Source organism: Gigantopelta aegis, chromosome 5, assembly GCF_016097555.1.
Source record: "Gigantopelta aegis isolate Gae_Host chromosome 5, Gae_host_genome, whole genome shotgun sequence".
Taxonomy (NCBI): domain Eukaryota; kingdom Metazoa; phylum Mollusca; class Gastropoda; order Neomphalida; family Peltospiridae; genus Gigantopelta; species Gigantopelta aegis.
In genome coordinates this window covers 20,418,138-20,437,644 of record NC_054703.1, presented here as the reverse complement: position 1 = coordinate 20,437,644, position 19,507 = coordinate 20,418,138, and the positions used below count along the sequence as shown (strand labels likewise).

General features: G+C 41.4%; 1 protein-coding gene across 1 annotated transcript in view; it reads left to right on the top strand.

Annotated features, from left to right (window-relative positions):
• Positions 1–19,507, top strand: part of LOC121373330 — a 61,670-nt gene that overhangs the window by 24,637 nt on the left and 17,526 nt on the right. Inside the window, exon 2 of the mRNA XM_041499900.1 lies at positions 13,984–14,136. Within this exon, the coding sequence (XP_041355834.1) occupies positions 13,984–14,136 (153 nt within the window). The remainder of the gene's footprint in view (positions 1–13,983; positions 14,137–19,507) is intronic.

The window sequence follows — 19,507 nt, the reverse complement described above, 5'->3', positions numbered from 1 at the left end:
TGGAATCCAAATGAGGTTCAAGCTAAAAAGTTAAAGTTTGTTTTGTTTAACGACACCACTAGAGCACACTGATTTATTAATCATCGGTTATTGGATGTCAAACATTTGGTAATTTTGACATATGGCTTTAGAGAGGAAACCCGCCAAATGAGATAATCAGGGAGCAAGGTCGTAAAAGTTGCCTTGGCTATATGAAAAATGTAAAAGAAAGCATTTAATTACAAGGCAAAAGAGGGACCTAGGCAGGTGAGGATGAAAACAAAACAAAAGATACCCATTTTATTTTGTGCAATAATAAAAAAAAAAGGTTTTATTTAACGACGCACTCAACACATTTTATTTACGGTTATATGGTGTCAGACATATGGTTAAGGACCACACAGATATTGAGAGAGGAAACACGCTGTCGCCATTTCATGGGCTACTCTTTTCGATTAGCAGCAAGGGATCTTTTATATGCACCATCCCACAGACAGGGTAGTACATACCACGGCCTATGATATACCACTAGAGCACATTGATTAATTAATCTTCGGCTATTGGATGTCACACATTTGGCAATTCTGACACGTAATCATCAGAGGAAACCTGCTACATTTTGCCATTAGCAGCGAGGGATCTTTTACATGCACTTTACCACAGACATGAAAGCATATACCACGGCCTTTGACCAGTTGTGGTGCACTGGTAGGAACGAGAAAAACCCCAGTCAGTTGAATGGATCCACCGAGGTGGTTCGATCCTGCGATGCAAGCACCTCAAGCGAGCACTCAACCGACTGAGCCAAATTATGCCCGGGAACATTCATGTTACAGTCGGTTTGGGCTGATGAGGGGTGGGGGGTGGGGGGTGGGGGCCGGACCAGTGCCTCTTTTTTGTGGATTAAAAACATTCATTGGGTTGCCCTTTCACGAATTTATCCATGTGCCATTTGATCCTTGCCCCCACCACCCGAATTAAAATCCTAAATCCGCCTCTGTGAATGACCAGTCATGATGTGGGGTTACCTGACCCATGTCTGCAAGCTGGACATGGTCATTGAACAGGAGCATTTGGCAGAAAGAAAGAAAGACATGTTTTATTTAACGACGCACTCAACACATTTTATTTACGGTTATATGGTGTCAGGCATATGGTTAAGGACTACACAGATATTGAGAAAGGAAACCTGCTGTCTCCACTTCATGGGCTACTCTTTTCGATTAGCAGCAAGGGATCTTTTATATGTACCATCCCACAGACAGTACATACCACGGCCTTTGATATGCCAGTCGTGGTGCACTGGCTGGAGCGAGAAATAGCCCAATGGGCCCATTGACGGGGATCGATCCCAGACCGACCGCGCATCGAGCGAGCGCTTTACGACGGGGTTAGGTCCCGCCCCTCTTGTCAAGTAATGTATAAACTCATAGATACGTATTAAACGTATTTTATATTGAAAAAGGCTTATTGCAGTCAGTTAGGTCTAAAACGTGTACTTCAGGGAATGAGCTGTGAAAAACAAAATGAAGAAATTAGGTAGGGTAGGGAGTTTAAATACATTTATTTTTAAACATTTTACATTTACTACATTATCCCCTTCAGGTTTAGATAAAATGTTATGTATGTACTCTTTTCACCTACATGTAAATAGGCCCTATTCTGTTGTAATCTTTTGCCGTGAAAAATGTAAAATCCCTTGCTGTGTATGTGTGTGTGTGCGCGCGCGTGCGTATGTGTGTGTGTGCGTGCGTGCGTGCATGTGAGAGTCTGTATGTATAATTAATGCATATGTTAGTGTAGTAGGAAGGTGCCAAAAGTGTGTGTGTGTGTGGGGTAGGGGGGGGAGACAGACATATATACTTTGTCAAAAAAGAAACGCATAGTTGATAGGGAAAGAAGAAATGTTTTTTTGTACAATGTTGCTGAATGACCATGTTTGTTAATGTTCCTGGAATGGGACAGCATGCCCAAATGCACCCTAAAACAAATTTAACGCACGTTGTGCGACAATTGCAGGAAATCGGCGTGAAATGGTCAGATTTTGGCGAATCCACGTGAAACTCGGGGAAAAGATTGGGGTAGTGATGGGTATTTAAAGCTGCAATGCTCGCAATGATGCCTCATTTCCATTTCGACGTAGACGAGTTACAAGATGCCAAGACTAAGCCTGCCGAATCAAAACATTGCAATAGGCCGCCTCCAGTTAGGTGAATCGCAGTCAGCAGTCGCACGCAATATGAACGTCCATCAGAGCACCATTTCACGTCTCTGGGATAGGTACCAGCAGTTTCAATCAGCTGAAGACCAGCCCAGAAGTGGACGACCTCGCATAACAACTGCAGCACAAGATCGCTACATCCGGGTTCTGCACTTGCGTCACCGAACCGCCACAGCAACGAACTCTGCTGGACGCATACCTGGTTTGAGAAGGGTGTCTGCACAAACCATTCGGAACTGACTTCGAGAAACTGGTTTACGGGCTAGGAGACTGTATGTTGGCCCCGTCCTGCGACGTCAACATCGACATTTACGTGTTCGCTGGTGCACCAATGTACAGGGGTGGAATTTGGGAAACTGGCGGCGAGTATGGTTCAGGGACGAGTCCTTCTACAGCGACGTGATGGACGACAACGTCTTTACAGACGCCGCAAAGAACGTTTTGCCAACAACTGCGTCGCCTAAGTTGACAGATTCGGTGGAGGGAGTGTCATGATGTGGGGAGCCATCCCATACACCGGCAGAAGTGAACTTGTGTTCGTACAAGGCAACCTGACAGCTGAACGCTACCGGGATGAAATTCTTCGCCGTCACATGCTTCCCATTTTGGAGCAGGACAGACGTGTATGCCAGCGTAACCCGGAGCCTCAGACGCTTCCGCAACTGTCACATGCACTGCAAGAAGAATGGGCTAGGATTCCACGTGCCCGGATTCAGAGGCTCATTCAGTCTATGCCAAGGAGATGTCGCCCAGTAATTGCTGCTGCTGCTGGTCACACAAGGTACTGTTTGGTGACGAAAACGCCTCCACTGCCGTCAGACGTCCATAGCAAGAACATTGTCACATACTGATGTCAAATTTGACTGTGATACGATCATAAATAACGAAATTATGAAACTTTATATTAAAGAGATAATTCCATGAATATTTCGCCTATGCGTTTCTTTTTTGAAAGAGTATATATTTAAAATATATATTAATCACCGCTGCTGCTACTGGATCAAGAAACGTGGATGTGTGTAGCAATATTTATAATGCATACACACTGGGCGGTTATACTAATATGTTCGAAAATGTAATCACATTATGCAAAAACTACTTTCTAATAAACAGCTTTACAATTTGTGAGGCTTTATCAACATTAGTTATTTGCTTTGAATTGATTTCTATCTGTTGTACATTAACGCATCAGTTTCTCAGCATGCTAGGTTTGTTCATTTCAGTGGTTCATTTCTTTCCGATAGCTTAACAAATAGATATGAAATGAATGGAAACAGATTTTCTTTACACAACATGCTTCCGTAACTCTGACGTATAGTAAATTTAAAGTAAAGTTTGTTTTATTTAACGACGCCACTAGAGCACATTGATTTTTTATCTTAACATCGGCTATTGGACGTCAAACATATGGTCATTCTGACACTGGTTTTTTAGAGGAAACCCGCTGTCGCCACATAGGCTACTCTTTTACGACAGGCAGCAAGGGATATTTTATTTGCGCTTCCCACAGGCAGGATAGCACAAACCATGGCCTTTGTTGAACCAGTTACGGATCACTGATCAGTGCAAGTGGTTTACACCTACCCATTGAGCCTTGCGGAGCACTCACTCAGGGTTTGGAGTCGGGTATCTGGATTAAAAATCCCATGCCTCGACTGAGATCCGAACCCAGTACCTACCAGCCTGTAGACCGATGGCCTAACCACGACGCCACCGAGGTCGGTATAGTAAAAAAAAGTCGGTGGGTTTTTTGTTGTTGTTGTTGTATTTTTTTTTGGGGGGGGGTCAGTACGGCGCTGGACTGACTAACTGAAATCGTTTAACATGTTCATATACCACTAAGATTTCGAACACGCCTGTCCCGGGCTTAACCTCTGACGTCGCCAGTGACTAAGTCTGGGCCAGGAGGGGGAGGTAAGTTTGAGGTGGGCGGAATTTGGAATAAGAATTTAATAGTTAGGTCAGAAACCTAAGACCAAAATGAGAGCGCTGATTCGATCTACCATGTCTGGCAAAAAAACGTTACGTCCAAAACTAAAATTAGAGTGCTCGGCCGAAAACGTTTTAAGACGATTTGAGCAATTTAGACGGGCTACCAAAGTGCGTTGGCTCTTTACCGAAAAATAAACATACAATTTTGAATGCCGGACAAATGTTTTAAAATCCGACTAAGCCCAAAACACGAGGTTACCTGGAGGCGAAGTTCTTGGGGGGGGGGGGGGGGGGGGGGGGTGTTGGGCCTACGGCGTGCTGATGAGTGGAGAACCGACAAAGGCGGGGATGAAGTGCTTCCATTTCTGATCTTCAAGGATGGTGATGACACTCCGGTTGGGCCTTGACGATGCTGTGGATGGTGTGGCTATTCATCTCTCTAACCAGGACCGCTTGTCGGTAGACTCCTTCTCGGCGCTGAGTAAGTACCAGCCCCGTCTTGCCGGTTGCAGACTTGATGGTGTGGAGCTCGTAGGCGCTTCCATCTGGCTGTTTGTTTCAGCTCTGTTCCCGCAAATTCACCCATCAGCATCGCCGGGTTCCAGGTTCCCCCCCTGGGAGCTGGACCCGATCTTTCCAGATAGCTTCCGAGTCGGCGGGGAGGGGGGAGGGGGGAGTGGGGTTGCTGGTGTTGGCGGCGGCGTTTCCTTGTCGGGCTGGTGGCTTGGCTGAGCGACGACCTTCGGCTTCCCAACGGCTTCAATTCGGACCGACGGCAACTGCTAAAAAGGCTGGACTGGTAACATCGGCCAGTTGCGGATAGGGGGTAGAGATGAGGGTGATGGTGGGCCGTCGCAGGGCGTCTCGCACATCGTTGCGTTGAGATCAGCCCTCGGAGTGGTTGGTCGACTTAGGTCGTGTCGGGGGCGGCGACGCAGAAGGGACCGCCGCTGGCGGTTTAGCCGCCAGTTTTGGTCCCCTCTGTGGCGCCCCTGGCGTGCTTTTCCTCTACCTCCATCTCCTCCTCTTCTTCTGTACTATCGCGTCGCCGTACACCAAAATCACGGTTGCCCGTGATCCGGTGTAAACGACGCGATATTCAAATAGCTTCCCGTCGCTTCCAACGAGTCCCCCCCCCCCCCCCCCCCCCCCCAGGTGGGGGGAGGAGTCGAGAACGCATGAACAAACGTTCGTAGCCTAGTGATAAAGCGCTCGCCTGATGCCCAGTTGGTTTAGGATCAATCCCTGTCGGTGGGCTCATTAGGCTATTAGCCAGAACACCACGGCTGACATATCAAAGGCTGTGGTGTGTGCTATCCTGTCTGTGGGAGGGTGCATGTGAAAGATCCCAGGTTGCTCCTAGTGGAAAAATGTAGCGGGTGTCCTTTCTAAAAATATGTCCAAATTACCAAATGTTTGACATTCAATAGACGATGATTAATAAATCATTTTGCTTTAGTCTTACATCAGATATGTTCATCGTATATATAGGGCCTACGTTACACTGTGCTTAAGTTTAAAGCAATTTAGCTTCATGTACTTTCTCTGCTACGTTTGCTTCTGTTTCTTGCCAACAAAAGCGATTTGGTGCTTTTCTTTTCTCCGACCTTTTGGCCAAAAGAACATTATTAAACATGCCAAGTACTCGCCTCTTTTCGCCATCCGATAATCTCTTACAGGCCATGTTGAACAAGAATTCGGACGACACTTCAGGAGAATTTCAAGCCGTGCTTGGCTTTAGTGCCGACAGAACAGAACCTTATTTCTCTCAGATCACCAAATGGTGATACATAGAGGTGGTTTTAAGATAGATAGATAGATATAGATAGACATATATAGACATATATATATATATATATATATATATATATATATATATATATATATATATATATATATATATCGTTAAAAGTGTATGTTTATCTCCACATGACAGGCTTGTTTCGTGAGAGAGTTGAATTGCTCTCACTCATCAGATGTAGATTTAATTGACCCCTCAGTATGATGAGTTAACCACGCACGCCCCCCCCCCCCCCCCCCCCCCCCCCCCCCCCCCCGTGACACGTGATGCAAGGTTAGACAAACATTCAATAATGGCTGCCAATTCGCATACGTCGATAGCAAAATCAACCGATCTGCCGATTACGTTTTTGCCTTAATTTATTTACAAATATCGTTGTTTAAACAAAAAGCCGACAAGAGGAGACATTCAAGTATTTCACTACAGGGTACATTTACGATGACAACGTCATTTAAATCGACGAAACCATTTTTACTTAAGTAAATTTTATCGAAGCACAAGAACCCGGAAGTGAACGTCGAACCAAAAGAACATTTAAAACATCATATGCTCGTTTTTCTTGTCAGAACTGATAAATTAAAATGTCTTGTTTGTTTCTTTTGTATTCTTCCTAATTTTTGTTGTTGTTGTTGTTGTTCGACTTTTATATTAATGGAATCCCGATATGCCGAGGAACAAGAGAATAGAATGCGCGGCGACGACCCGGCCTCGACCCGTTTAAAACCGTGGCGTCTTTATTTTTGGTCGGGTTGCGTTAAATGTTTTGTTTAAAAAAACAAAACGGAGGGACGTGAGCAGTAACATTAAAATACAAGGCGTGTGGGAATGCTATCAGTGTACCAAAATTTTATGCACGAAAGGTTACAAAACTGTAGCAGGATACAGTCGCCTGTGCCAAAATTATGCAGGCAGTGGTTTAGATTGTGGGATTGCGATATTTATGGGGGTGTATTCTTAATAGCTGCACTGCTTGAATCAACCGATATACGGCACTTGCCCTATTTATGAAACCAAAGCCATACACGGGGGGGGGGGGGGGGGGGGGGGGGGGGGGGGGGGGGGGGGGATAATTAAATTCACAACTGGCGTAGCCAGAGGGTGGGTTGGTGGGGACCACATCTTTGGCTCTCCAGTTATGTATACTGACATATTGGCCCGTCTCCGTTCTGACAAGACATATTAGGGCTGTTTACGTTTGGGTGCCCCATCCCTTCTTTATAAAATCAGGCTGTCCAGCACACCCTTTTGAAAAAGTTGGACACAATTAGGAATGAAAATATAGAAAATGTAGGATAAAAGTAGGAAAACGTAGAACAAAAGTAGCGCTGAAACGGTACGTAGCGACATTATTCATGCTCGAAACACCGTTTTATGTAGTGCTTAGTTTGTACATGTATTTTGTGTTCTATCAAAAATAATGTGTATCTTATGTAACGGTCACGTTATAGTTATTTCAAATTACTGTACACTATATTAATCAATATACATATTTACATGCATAGGAATGCTGATGCACAGTAAAACAGAGTTAACATGATTAATTTAAGTTTTCCATAATGTATTATAGATTCTGAAGTCATACATACACATTGTACATTATAATCATATTAATCATTGGAAAATATGTTGGCATTGAGGGTGTAATTTTAATATGTTGAGATTATATGGTGCCACAAATTGGGAGATGTATCTTGCTGCCAAGAAAAATTAAAATAATTCCCGTAACTGATGACGTTTATAATATTACAAGGAATATGCACACTTTAACAGCAATTCGTGGCATTTTCAAACCAAAAAGTACGAAAAACTAAGTATTCTGAAGAAAAAGTAGGAAAAATAGGACAAAAACCAAAAAGTACGAAAAAGTAGCTCGACAGTCTGTAACATATTTGCCAATTAAGCCAGTACAACAGTGCTTAAATAAATTATAAACTCATGTGTTGTGGCAACAACTGTTGGGAATCAAACTTGAAGCTTCTGCACCCCCCCCCCCCCCCCCCCCCCCAATCTCACACAACCCGCCCATTAGTTATCCTACTGTCACACAAAATGTACTCAAAAAGCTTTATCTGTTCTAGAGGCATAGGCAGATAAAAAATAGTAATAAATATTATAAGACAACCCATGCCTACAGAACAATAATAATAATACAAAATAAAATTTTAATTAAAAACATTTATATATATATATAAGAAAAAGAGGCAAAGTTATGTTTTTAGAGAGAGAGAGAGAGAGAGAGAGAGAGAGAGAGAGAGAGAGAGAGAGAGAGAGGGGGGGAGAGAAAGGGGGAGAGAGAGAGAGAGCAGGGTTTCTGCCAGAGGGTAAAATGGGTATGGCGCCATACCCAAATTTTTATTTTTTTAAGTTAACATTTTGACAAAATTAATGACTCTTATCATTATTGTATGATTTTCTTAAGCCTAACCCTAAATGTAACCCATTTTATTTGTGAAGCAATTTCATCCCCTGCCCCAGTTTTTCTTTCACATATCAGTTGAAACTGTTCTATTATTTCTATCATTCTGTTCTCAATATCAAGATGTAATGTAATTTGTTTAATAGTTTGTCTTCAGAATCTCATTTTCGACATCTAAGCAATGACTCCACATCCATTGGTCCAGTTGCTGAAATATATAAAAACAAACATGTTAAGTATTTTACATCATTTGAAGAAGTACATTAGTCTGTAACTTAATTACATATCATTGTATTAATTTAAAGTTCAATTTAATTTTAGGAAAACATTTTTTTTAACAGGAAACAAAATCAATGTGACTAAACAAAGTATAAAATTAAAAAGTATAGCAGTAAATTAAGAAAAGTAGTGAACAATGTATTTAACGTTGATGATGTTATTTGATTTCTATTAGAAAGTTGCACAAAGTTACATATAAGATGGCATGTGGAAGAAGAAAAATGACTATGCTTTGCTAAAATTTGGGGTATAAAATAATGATGAAAAACAAAACTACTGTCTCCAAAAGAAAATCATATTTAGGGTAGGTAATAAAAACAAAACAGATGTAAGTGCCTCATCTAGGTGGTTATGGGTTTGAAATGTTTTGAAATTAGGGTTAGAACATATTTCAAGCACATGACCATTTATAAACAGCAGTTCTTTTACTATCATTTATCTGAACATTAAAAAATATATCTGTTAATTTCCAAGATTTTTTTATTATTATTTTTTTTTTTTGGCTTCAAAACATTTCAGGGTCCCTACATAAAATTTGCCTAATTTATAACTTTCCAGACAATACTTCCTTATCCCCCTAAAGCTCACAACCATATAGGTTACTCCCTCACTCCCCTCCCCCCACACCCCACACACAAAAGAACATACACAGACTCACGCCTACACACGTGCAAACAAAAAGAAAAAGAAAAAATGCTAAGACTTTCAAACGTTCCAGCATGCTTGTTAATATTATCACTAACCCTAAACCTAACTTACGCCTAAATTAACTGAATGCTGGAACGATCGGAAGTCTTGCCAAAACTTATTTTGGCCATTCGTCTGACTGTGTATTGTTTAACGACGGATTCTTAACGACAATATATACATCGAAGACTGATTAAATGAGTCAGTAAATTCTATTACATTGGAGGGAAAGTGATTCTTAAAATCTTACCTTCGTAGAATTTATATATCAGTTGAATTTTGATGGATTCGGCAAAACTTCACTTTCAATACCATGTGACTGTTTCGCAGGAAAACACTGATTTTACGTCAATCGTAGGCTCCGCATGGTTGTCATCGCTATTAACACTTGTCAGCAGAAGTATATGTTTACTATGATTATAATTCAGTTGGAGGAGACAATTATTTTAACTAATTTTAATGCTAACTATACAAAAACGTTACACATCGAAAAAAAGTATGTTGTCTAACCTAATGGCGTCCAAGCAAATTTGGGCCCGCGGTTTTTAAACCGCGAAACAAGATTGGTCCAGAGCGGTTGTCAATCACGCCGTACGGAAGGGTCAATTACACCGTCAACGGAAAGCTGATGACGTAATGGACTCTGTGACGTCGAGGTTACGTCACTATGCAGGTCTATAGGTGATGTGTGGTATGCGCGCTGAAGGTATTTGCGTCTGTGTCGACATGCTGTTACGAGTTAACTTCCTGAAGGAAAAACTGTTCATAATGTATAAACCTGAAACCAGCACACTAAACTCCAAGAATGAACTCAGCTTTCCGTTGACGGTGTAATTAAATCTACATCTGATGAGTGAGAGCAATTCAACTCTCTCACGAAACAAGCCTGTCATGTAGAGATAAACATACACTTTTAACGATGTATCTGGCTCCCACATGGTTGAGCACTCTATAAAATAGCGTCTTTCAACTCGAAAACGACTACTATATAGATATATATATATATATATATATATATATATATATATATATATATATATATATATATATATTAACAGCTGCAGTGTACTATAAACAAATCATAGTATATACTAATTACTTATGTGGGTATAATTATTATATAAGAATAATTTTTAAAAGTACACTGTAGACATGGTATATGTATTGTAGATAATTATAATATATACATGGGTTTAAAAGCAGTGTTAATCACATTGGGCCTACATAATTTCTTTGTAACGGTTGATAACTGTAGAATTAAATAGCTAATAGAATTTGAAGGTGTAAGGTCTGTTGTGGTAATATTTGTTTAGATACGCTGATCTTTCATTTGTGAACAAGGACACTGAAATAAATAAGAACCCTAAAACTAACCCTAACACTAACCCTAACACTAACACTAACCCTAACACTAACCCTAACCCTAAAACTAACCCTAACACTAACCCTAAAACTAACCCTAACACTAACACTAACACTAACCCTAAAACTAACCCTAACACTAAACCTAACCTAACCCCAGTGACACCACCGCCCACACCCTACCCTCTCTTGATTCGTCAATGATCACAAAAAATTACATTCTCGGTAGCGTGACAGTTTTGTTTTTCCCCAGCGGGTGCTTAACGTTATCCGGACGTGTGTTGGTACCCAACGGACACCTGTATAGTATTCGTTTTAATACTCACCACTATACATTACACTAATATAACACGTTATATCAAACAGGTTTTTTATTCCTTTACAGGATTTTTCCTTCCTTTTCCCCCATCAATCAATTTTTTGCGCTTTTTAATTTCATTGAGAACACATATCTAATAACAGGTTTTTTTTCTTCGGGTATTCAACTCTGGACAAGCCATGCCATAGTCCAGAAGTCACTCGATATATTTGCAAGTCCAAACCACTCGAGAAATTAATTTAAACATTGCGGCTCAGCTGGTTGGTAAATAATACCGCGCACAAAAACATTCAACTATTAATGTTTTTTTGTGAAACCGATCTGTACGTGTTGTTTTGTGCGGAATTAATTCGAAATTTAATATCGGTGCTTTGCATAATAGTTCTATACAACGTATGATTATTTTTATTGTTCGCATAAAAGTCAATATGAATTAAAAAAATGTTATTTATGTATTCTAATGGGGGGGTCTATATATATTTTTCAATAATTACTTTATTATTTTTTTCATAATCATCATCATTTTCTCTCAGAATCTCTACCGTATTCTACATAGTCTATGTCATTTTAATATCTCGCTCTCTCAATCTATATATCTATATCTCTCTCTCATCTATCTTCTCTCTCTATATCTTCATATCCGTCTGTCTATCCTCGATCTGTTTCCCACCTCTCCTCTCTCTATATATCCTCTCGCTATCTCTCTATAATCTCTAATATTATCTATCGCTCTCTATCTCTCTCTTCTCTCTCTATCTCTCTATCTCATCTCTCTTCTCTCAGTTTGTCTGTCTATATCTCTGTCCCGTCATCTAGATCTCTCTCTCACTATATATATCTCTCTATCTCTATACTCTCAGCTCTCTTCTCTCTCTCTCTCTCTCTCTCTCCGTCTGTCTGTATCTATATGTTTCCCTATCTTTCGCTCTCACTATCTCGCTCTCTCTATCGACATCGCTCTCTCTAGATCTCTCTCTCTCTCTCTATAGCATCGAGTCTACCAAACCTCTCTCCCTATCCCATCTCCCCATATCTCAATATACTCATCTCTCTCTCTCTACTCTGCTCTATCAGCTCTCTCTCTTCTCTCTATCTTCTACGCAGCTCTCTATCTCTCTCTCTCTATCTCATCTCCGGGTTGTCTGTCTCTGTCCTCTATCTGTATGTCTGGGACTGTCTGCTGTGTCTGTCTGGTCTCTATCTCTCGCTAGATGTATCTATATCTCTCTCGATCGTCTCTCTCTCTATCTATCTCTCTCGCTCTATCATCTACTCTCAGAATCTCTCCGCTAACAGATGAGCTCTATCCCTCTACCCCTCCCTCTCCCCCTCCCACTCTCCATCTCTCCCGCTCCCTATCCCTCCCTCTCTCTCTCTCTCTCTCTCTCTCTCTCTCTCTCTCTCTCTCTCTCTCTCTCTCTCTCTCTCTCTCTCTCTCTCTCTCTCTCTCTCTCTCTCTCTCTACCTCTACCTCTCTTTCTCTCCCTTCTACATACGATATTGTAGTTCGCACACCACCACTACAAAAAGACTATTTTTCTTTCGGTTTTCATACTCTGAATCAGTCAAATATTTACAGTTTCTGGAGTCTACCACAAATATTTTAAAACATTAGATTTTAATTAGCATGTGTCTAGTGTTGTAAACATTACGAATGCTCTATAACTAGTATATCAAAAGCATTGGTGTGTGTTGTCCTGTCTTAAGGTACACAATTATAACTAGCGGGTAGCCCTGTACCCACCCCCCCCCCCCCCCCCCCCCACCCCCAACAAACAAGAGCAAAACAATGTCATTTTATGCTGACTCCGGAGATGGCCAATTCGCCGATCTCTCGACTTCTACGACTGTCCAGTTGCTAGTCTGAGCTTCTTACAACTCGATTCTCGTCGTATACAGCTCCTAATTGTTAATCTGAGCGCACCCGTCGTAAGTTGATAGAGTGAGCCTGGCTTTATTATAAATTTAGTTGAAGAAATTCTGTATCACAATGCCTTGATTCTGTTTATTACCCCCTCCTCCCCCCACCCCACCCCTAACGTGTAGGCGAGATATGAAACTGCACTTTTGAACGCCTGAAAACCCAACGTAAATCAATTAATATTGTTAAAATGACATGTGAAATAAACAAAAATACTTGAAATTAATAATAGACCGGCCTCGGTGGCGTCGTGGTTAGGTCATCGGTCTACAGGCTGGTAGGTACTGGGTTCGGATCCCAGTCGAGGCATGGGATTTTTAATCCAGATACCGACTCCAAACCCTGAGTGAGTGCTCCGCAAGACTCAATGGGTAGGTGTAAACCACTTGCACCGACCAGTGATCCATAACTGGTTCAACAAAGGCCATGGTTTGTGCTATCCTGCCTGTGGGAAGCGCAAATAAAAGATCCCTTGCTGCTAATCGGAAGAGTAGCCCATGTAGTGGCGACAGCGGGTTTCCTCTCAAAATCTGTGTGGTTGTTAACCATATGTCTGACGCCATATAACCGTAAATAAAATGTGTTGAGTGCGTCGTTAAATAAAACATTTCTTTCTTTTTTCAATTACCTTATATTGACGGGACGTAGCCCAGTGGTAAAACGCTCGCTTAATGCGTGATCGGTCTGGGATTGATCCCTGTCGGTGGGCCCATTGGGCTATTTCTCGTTCCAGCCAGTGCACCACAACTAGTATATCAAAAGACGTGGTATGTGCTATCATGTCTGTGGGAAAAATGCATACAAAAGATCCCTAGCTTCATTAGTAAAAATGTAGCGGGTTTCCTCTGATGACTACGTTTTCAGAATTACCAAAGGTTTGACATCCAATAGCCGATGATTGACTAATCAATGTGCTCTAGTGGTGTCGTTAAACAAAACAGATTTTTTAATTACTTTATACACAATAAGGCAAAATTAGAAATGTGACCACAAATAGAGGGCAGGCGTCTTAAACGTCGCCTAAATCAGTGTCAGCTATTGATGCCTCTTTTTTTACTATTTTCAGATGTCCAGCAGCAAGTAAGTCAACCGACAGACAGACGGACAGACGACCGGGTTATTGGTATACTGAGGAGTATAAACAGTTTAATCAAGTCGGGGAAAGACGAGTTAACGACAGATTTAACACAGAACAGGTTCCATAGTATACGGCAAAAAGGTGAGTCATGAAAAGTTTGATTTGTTTAACGACACCACTAGAGTACATTAATTAATCATCGGCTGTTGGATGTCAAACATTTGATAATTCTGACTCGTGGTCATAAGAGGAAACCTTCTACACTTTCCCATTAGCAGCAAGGAATCTTTTATATGCATTTTCCCACAGACAGGAAAGCACATACCACGACCTTTGACCAGTTGTGATGCACTGGTTGGAACGAAAAAACACCAATCAGTTGAATGGATCCACCAGGGTGGTTCGATCCTGCGACCTCAAGCAAGCTAATAGTTATGAAGTATTGCTCTTTTATTTATGAGGGCAGGACGTAGACCAGTTGTAAAGCGCTCGGTTGATGCGCGGTCGGACTAGGATCGATCCCTGCCAGTGGCACATTTGGGCTATTTCTCGTTCAAGCCAGTGCGCCACGACTGGTATTCAAAGACCGTGGTATATGCTATCCTGTCTGTGGGATGGTGCATATAAAAGATACCTTGCTACTAAGACTATGTGTCAAAATTACCAAAAGCCAATGATTAATAAATCAGGGTGATCTATTGGTGTCGTTAAACAAAACAAACTTTACTTTTATTTATATATTTACCACGGCTGGTTCATATGGCCTCAGACCACAATTAATTTCACTATGTATTCTCATGTAGCCCCAGTGGCTGTAGCACTTTTATTAATTTCACCAGGCCATTAGCATTTCACGGGAAACATTACCTGCCTGGGCCCATTGAACACTCGAAAGGACGACATCTGTTGTCCAGCTCTTTTCCGCGTTATATCAATGTAAACAAACACACGTGGGCTAAGGGACCGAATCACACCCATTTCTCTGCATTTTACACAAATTTTGCATGACTTCAATGTGCTCTGGGGGACATTATGCAGTATCCAGTGTAAACCAAGTGCACATATTCACTAACTGCATCCTCTCACCTGTCAAACCCAGTGTAACAATCCAGTATACTAAGCAGCTCCCCAGCCATTAATCACATCACAAGAAAACTATATTTTCTCGCATTAACTTCCGTATTTTGGACAACCAAATGGGTGGATAACTCTAGTCTGAGGCCATATAAGCGTCTTCTTTTTGTCCCGTCCGGAACTCTCCGACGATTAAAGATACGAAAAAGTGTATACGTATAATCTTTGACAACTTCCGTTATTATATTTAATACCTGCACCTTAGTTATTTCATACTTGAAACTTAGATATTGTATCAATTTCTGGACGGGGGCAGGACGTAGACCAGTGGTTAAGCGTTCTCTTGATGCGCGGTCGGTCTGGGATCGATCCCCATCGGTGGACCCATTGGGCCATTTCTCGCTCCATCTAGTGCACCACGACTGGTATATCAAAGGCCGTGGTATGTGTTATCCTGTCTGTGGGATGGTGCATATAAAAGATCCCTTGCTGCTAATCGAAAAGAGTAGCCCATGAAGTGGCGACAGCGGGTTTCCTCTCTCTCAATATATGTGTGGTCCTTAACCATATGTCCGACGCCATATAACCGTAAATAAAATGTGTTGAGTGCGTCGTTAAATAAAACATTTCCTTCCTTCCTTCCAATTTCTGGACAGATAAGTACAAAATGATATCCATCCCAGTGTCATTACCCGTTACATAATAATGTAACATGTTCTATCTTGTAATAAATATGGTTAGTCTTGGCTCGTCTTTCTATCTAGCCTGGTGCTTATAGAACGTTTAGTCTAGACTTGAGTCTAATAGAATCTGTGACACTAATGTCATGACAACGCCATACAAATTGAATGTGTGTGACGTCATAAGAGATTGCGTCTGGACGTGCCCTCAGGTCTCAGCAAACAGCATCATTAGCTTACTTCATGTTATGTGGGGCTTTCTGTATTATGGTTGATAAAGATGTTTCGATATTATTATTTTTTTACTTTTTTTTTTTTTTTTTGATAGTTGTGATAATAAAAGATACTATAATTGATTAGTCTTCAATTATCGATGGAACATTTCCAGGGAATACGTATAATCCTGAGTGAATAAGACAATACACATATTAACTGGACATTCCAGGCATAATCCCTGATAATACGAATTAGATATAATCCTTGATAATACGAATTATATATACATCCCTGATAATACGAAATATGTATACATCCCTAATAATACGAAATATGTATACATCCCTGATAATACGAATTTTTTATACATTCCTGATAATACGAAGTATATATATACATTCCTGATAATACGAATTATATATACATCCCTGATAATACGAATTACATATACATCCCTGATAATACGAATTATATATACATCCCTGATAATACGAATTATATAGACATCCCCGATAATACGAATTACATATACATCCCTGATAATACGAATTATATAGACATCCCTGATAATACGAATTACATATACATTCCTGATAATACGAATTATATAGACATCCCTGATAATACGAATTACATATACATCCCCGATAATACGAATCACATATACATTCGTGATAATACGAATTATATATACATCCATGATAATACGAAATATATATACATGCCTGATAATACGAATTATATATACATCCCTGATAATACGAATTATATATACACCCATGATAATACGAATTATGTATAACCCTGATAATACGAATTATATATACATCCCTAATAATACAAATTATATATAATCAATGATAATATGAAGTTTGTTTTGTTTTACGACACCACTAGAGAACATTGATTAATTAATCATCGGCTATTGGATGTCAAACATTTGGTAAATTTGATATATAGTCTTAGAGAGGAAACCCTTTATATTTTCCGTTAGTAGCAAGGGATCTTTTATATGCACTTTCCCACAGACAGGAAAGCACATACCACGGCCTTTGATCTGTTGTGGTGCACTGGTTGGAACGAGAAAAACCCAATCAGTGGAATGGATTCACCGAGGTGTTTCGATCCTGTGACGCAAGCACCGTAGGCGAACATTTCATTTCATGTCAACATATTTCCGTGATTATGTCCAATTAAGGTTCAAGCACGCTGTCCTGGGCACACACCTCAACTATCTGGGCTGTCTGTCTAGGACAGTGGGTTAGTTGTTAGTTGTTAATGAGAGAGAAGAGGGTGTAGTGGCCTTAAACCTAATCATTAAGTCGTTAAAACTCGCTCTGGGTGGGAGCCGGTACCGGGCTGCGAATCTTGTACCTACCAGCCTTATGTCCGATGGCCTGACCACGACACCACTGAGACCGCTACAGGCGAGCACTTTAACCGATAGCCCGAGTACTCTGACTGTAAGAGAGCTAGACGGACATATGGACATAAATACGCTCTCATTACAGTCAGAGACCAAGCTATGTATTTTTTTGGCAATTCCCGACAACCAAAAAGTTGGCAAAGATTTCCGCTCTAATACCACAACAATCCTATGTTTGACGTGAAATACCTTTACATCGATCATTTTCGAGTTAATTGATTAAAAGAAATTCAGATAATAATCACTAATACACACGCTACAGAAAGAAACCCGACAGCACCCACATTCAGCTAAGCTACGGCAAACTCCGGACAGCAGAATTCTAAGTTCGCCGACCTATATCGTTCCGTTGCGTCACATGATCGCCCTCTCAGCCATTCCGTCTTTCAGGGGCCGTCTCAAAACCACAAGTGCTCGACAATCACAAAAAAAAAACCAGAAGTTTGTTTTGTGTAACGACACCACTAGAGCACATTGATTCATTAATCATCGGCTACTGGATGTCAAATATTTGGTAATTTTATCAGTGTTAGAGAGAAAACCCGCTACATTTTATCATTAGTAGCACACACACACACACACACACACACACACACACACACACACACACACACACACACATACATACATACATACATATATATATATATATATAGAGAGAGAGAGAGAGAGAGAGAGAGAGAGAGAGAGAGAGAGAGAGATACACACACACACACACACACACACACATACACACACAGACAAACTGTGTACGTGCGTGTGTGTTTATATATAAAAACTTTGTGTATGTGTGTGTGTATATATATATTTATCGTTCTAGGCTTGGTACCCTCCACTGGCGTAGGCAGGATTATATTGGGATGGGGGGGGGGGGGGGGGCAACCCACACTGTGTATATACATGTTATGTTTGATTTTATAAAATGTAATCGTTTTTTTTTTTTAAAGCGTTTGATGGGTTGGGGGTGTGGGCGTGTTCCCGTGGGTCCCTTCCCTACGCCACTGCAGGGGCGGTGCATGGCCGTAACACTTTTCAAAGAGGCACTTTTGTGGGTTATATTTGTTGTATCTGTGAAAATGTCCTTCTCAACTAATTTGAAAGAAGAGTCTGGCAACCTCGAGCCGTACCACTATATTTTACACTGCCGCCCCTGCTCTGGTATTCTCCCCACGCTTTCATGTTATGCCGGTTAGCGCGTCACAGGGTCACGTGATTTAGGTCTTGGAGTCGACAGGCGTTTTGGCAAGCGATGGGCAAAACGCGACTTTTTATTGCGAATATATTAAAAAAGGGTAAAAAAATTCTTTATTGATTTTATTGATACATTATATATACTCTTCAAAAAAAGAAACGCAAAAGGGTACAAATGGGTTATAACTCCGATTTTATGTTTCCTACCGGTTCATGCTTTGTGAATATAAGGTCATTGCATGTCCCAAACACATTCCCACGGTTACATTCGATAAAACGCAGCTACTGTACAATAAAGTTCCAAAATGTGAATATTCGCAAAAACGCAGCCACGTGCAAACCATGTCACCACTGCACGTGCGTTGTCTGCACGTGCAACATGAACACCGACAGTATAAAAGTGCAGGGTGTTCGCTTGCCTGGCCTCTGTATCTGGCCGACAGTTGACAATCCAGGACATGCCACGTCTCAGTGAACCGCAGAGAAACAATGCCATCGGCCGACTAGACGCAGGCGAATCCAGAACGGCCGTTGCCAGGGCATTCCATGTGTCCCCAAGCACCATCTCCAGACTGTGGGACCGTTACCAGCAACATGGATCAACACGTGACCTCCCTAGATCCGGTCGACCACGGGTCACTACCCCCGGGCAGGACCGCTACATCCGGGTACGCCACCTTCGGGAACGATTGACTACTGCCACCTCCACAGCCGCAGCAATACCAGGTTTGCGCAGGATATCCGACCAGACCGTACGGAACCGCCTACGTGAGGTAGGAATTCGTGCCAGACGTCCAGTTCGAGGTGTCATCTTAACACCACAACACCGTCGACTCCGACTGCAGTGGTGCCAGATTCATCGACAATGGCCTCAACTGCGATGGAGACAGGTGTGGTTCAGTGACGAGTCCCGATTTCTGCTCCG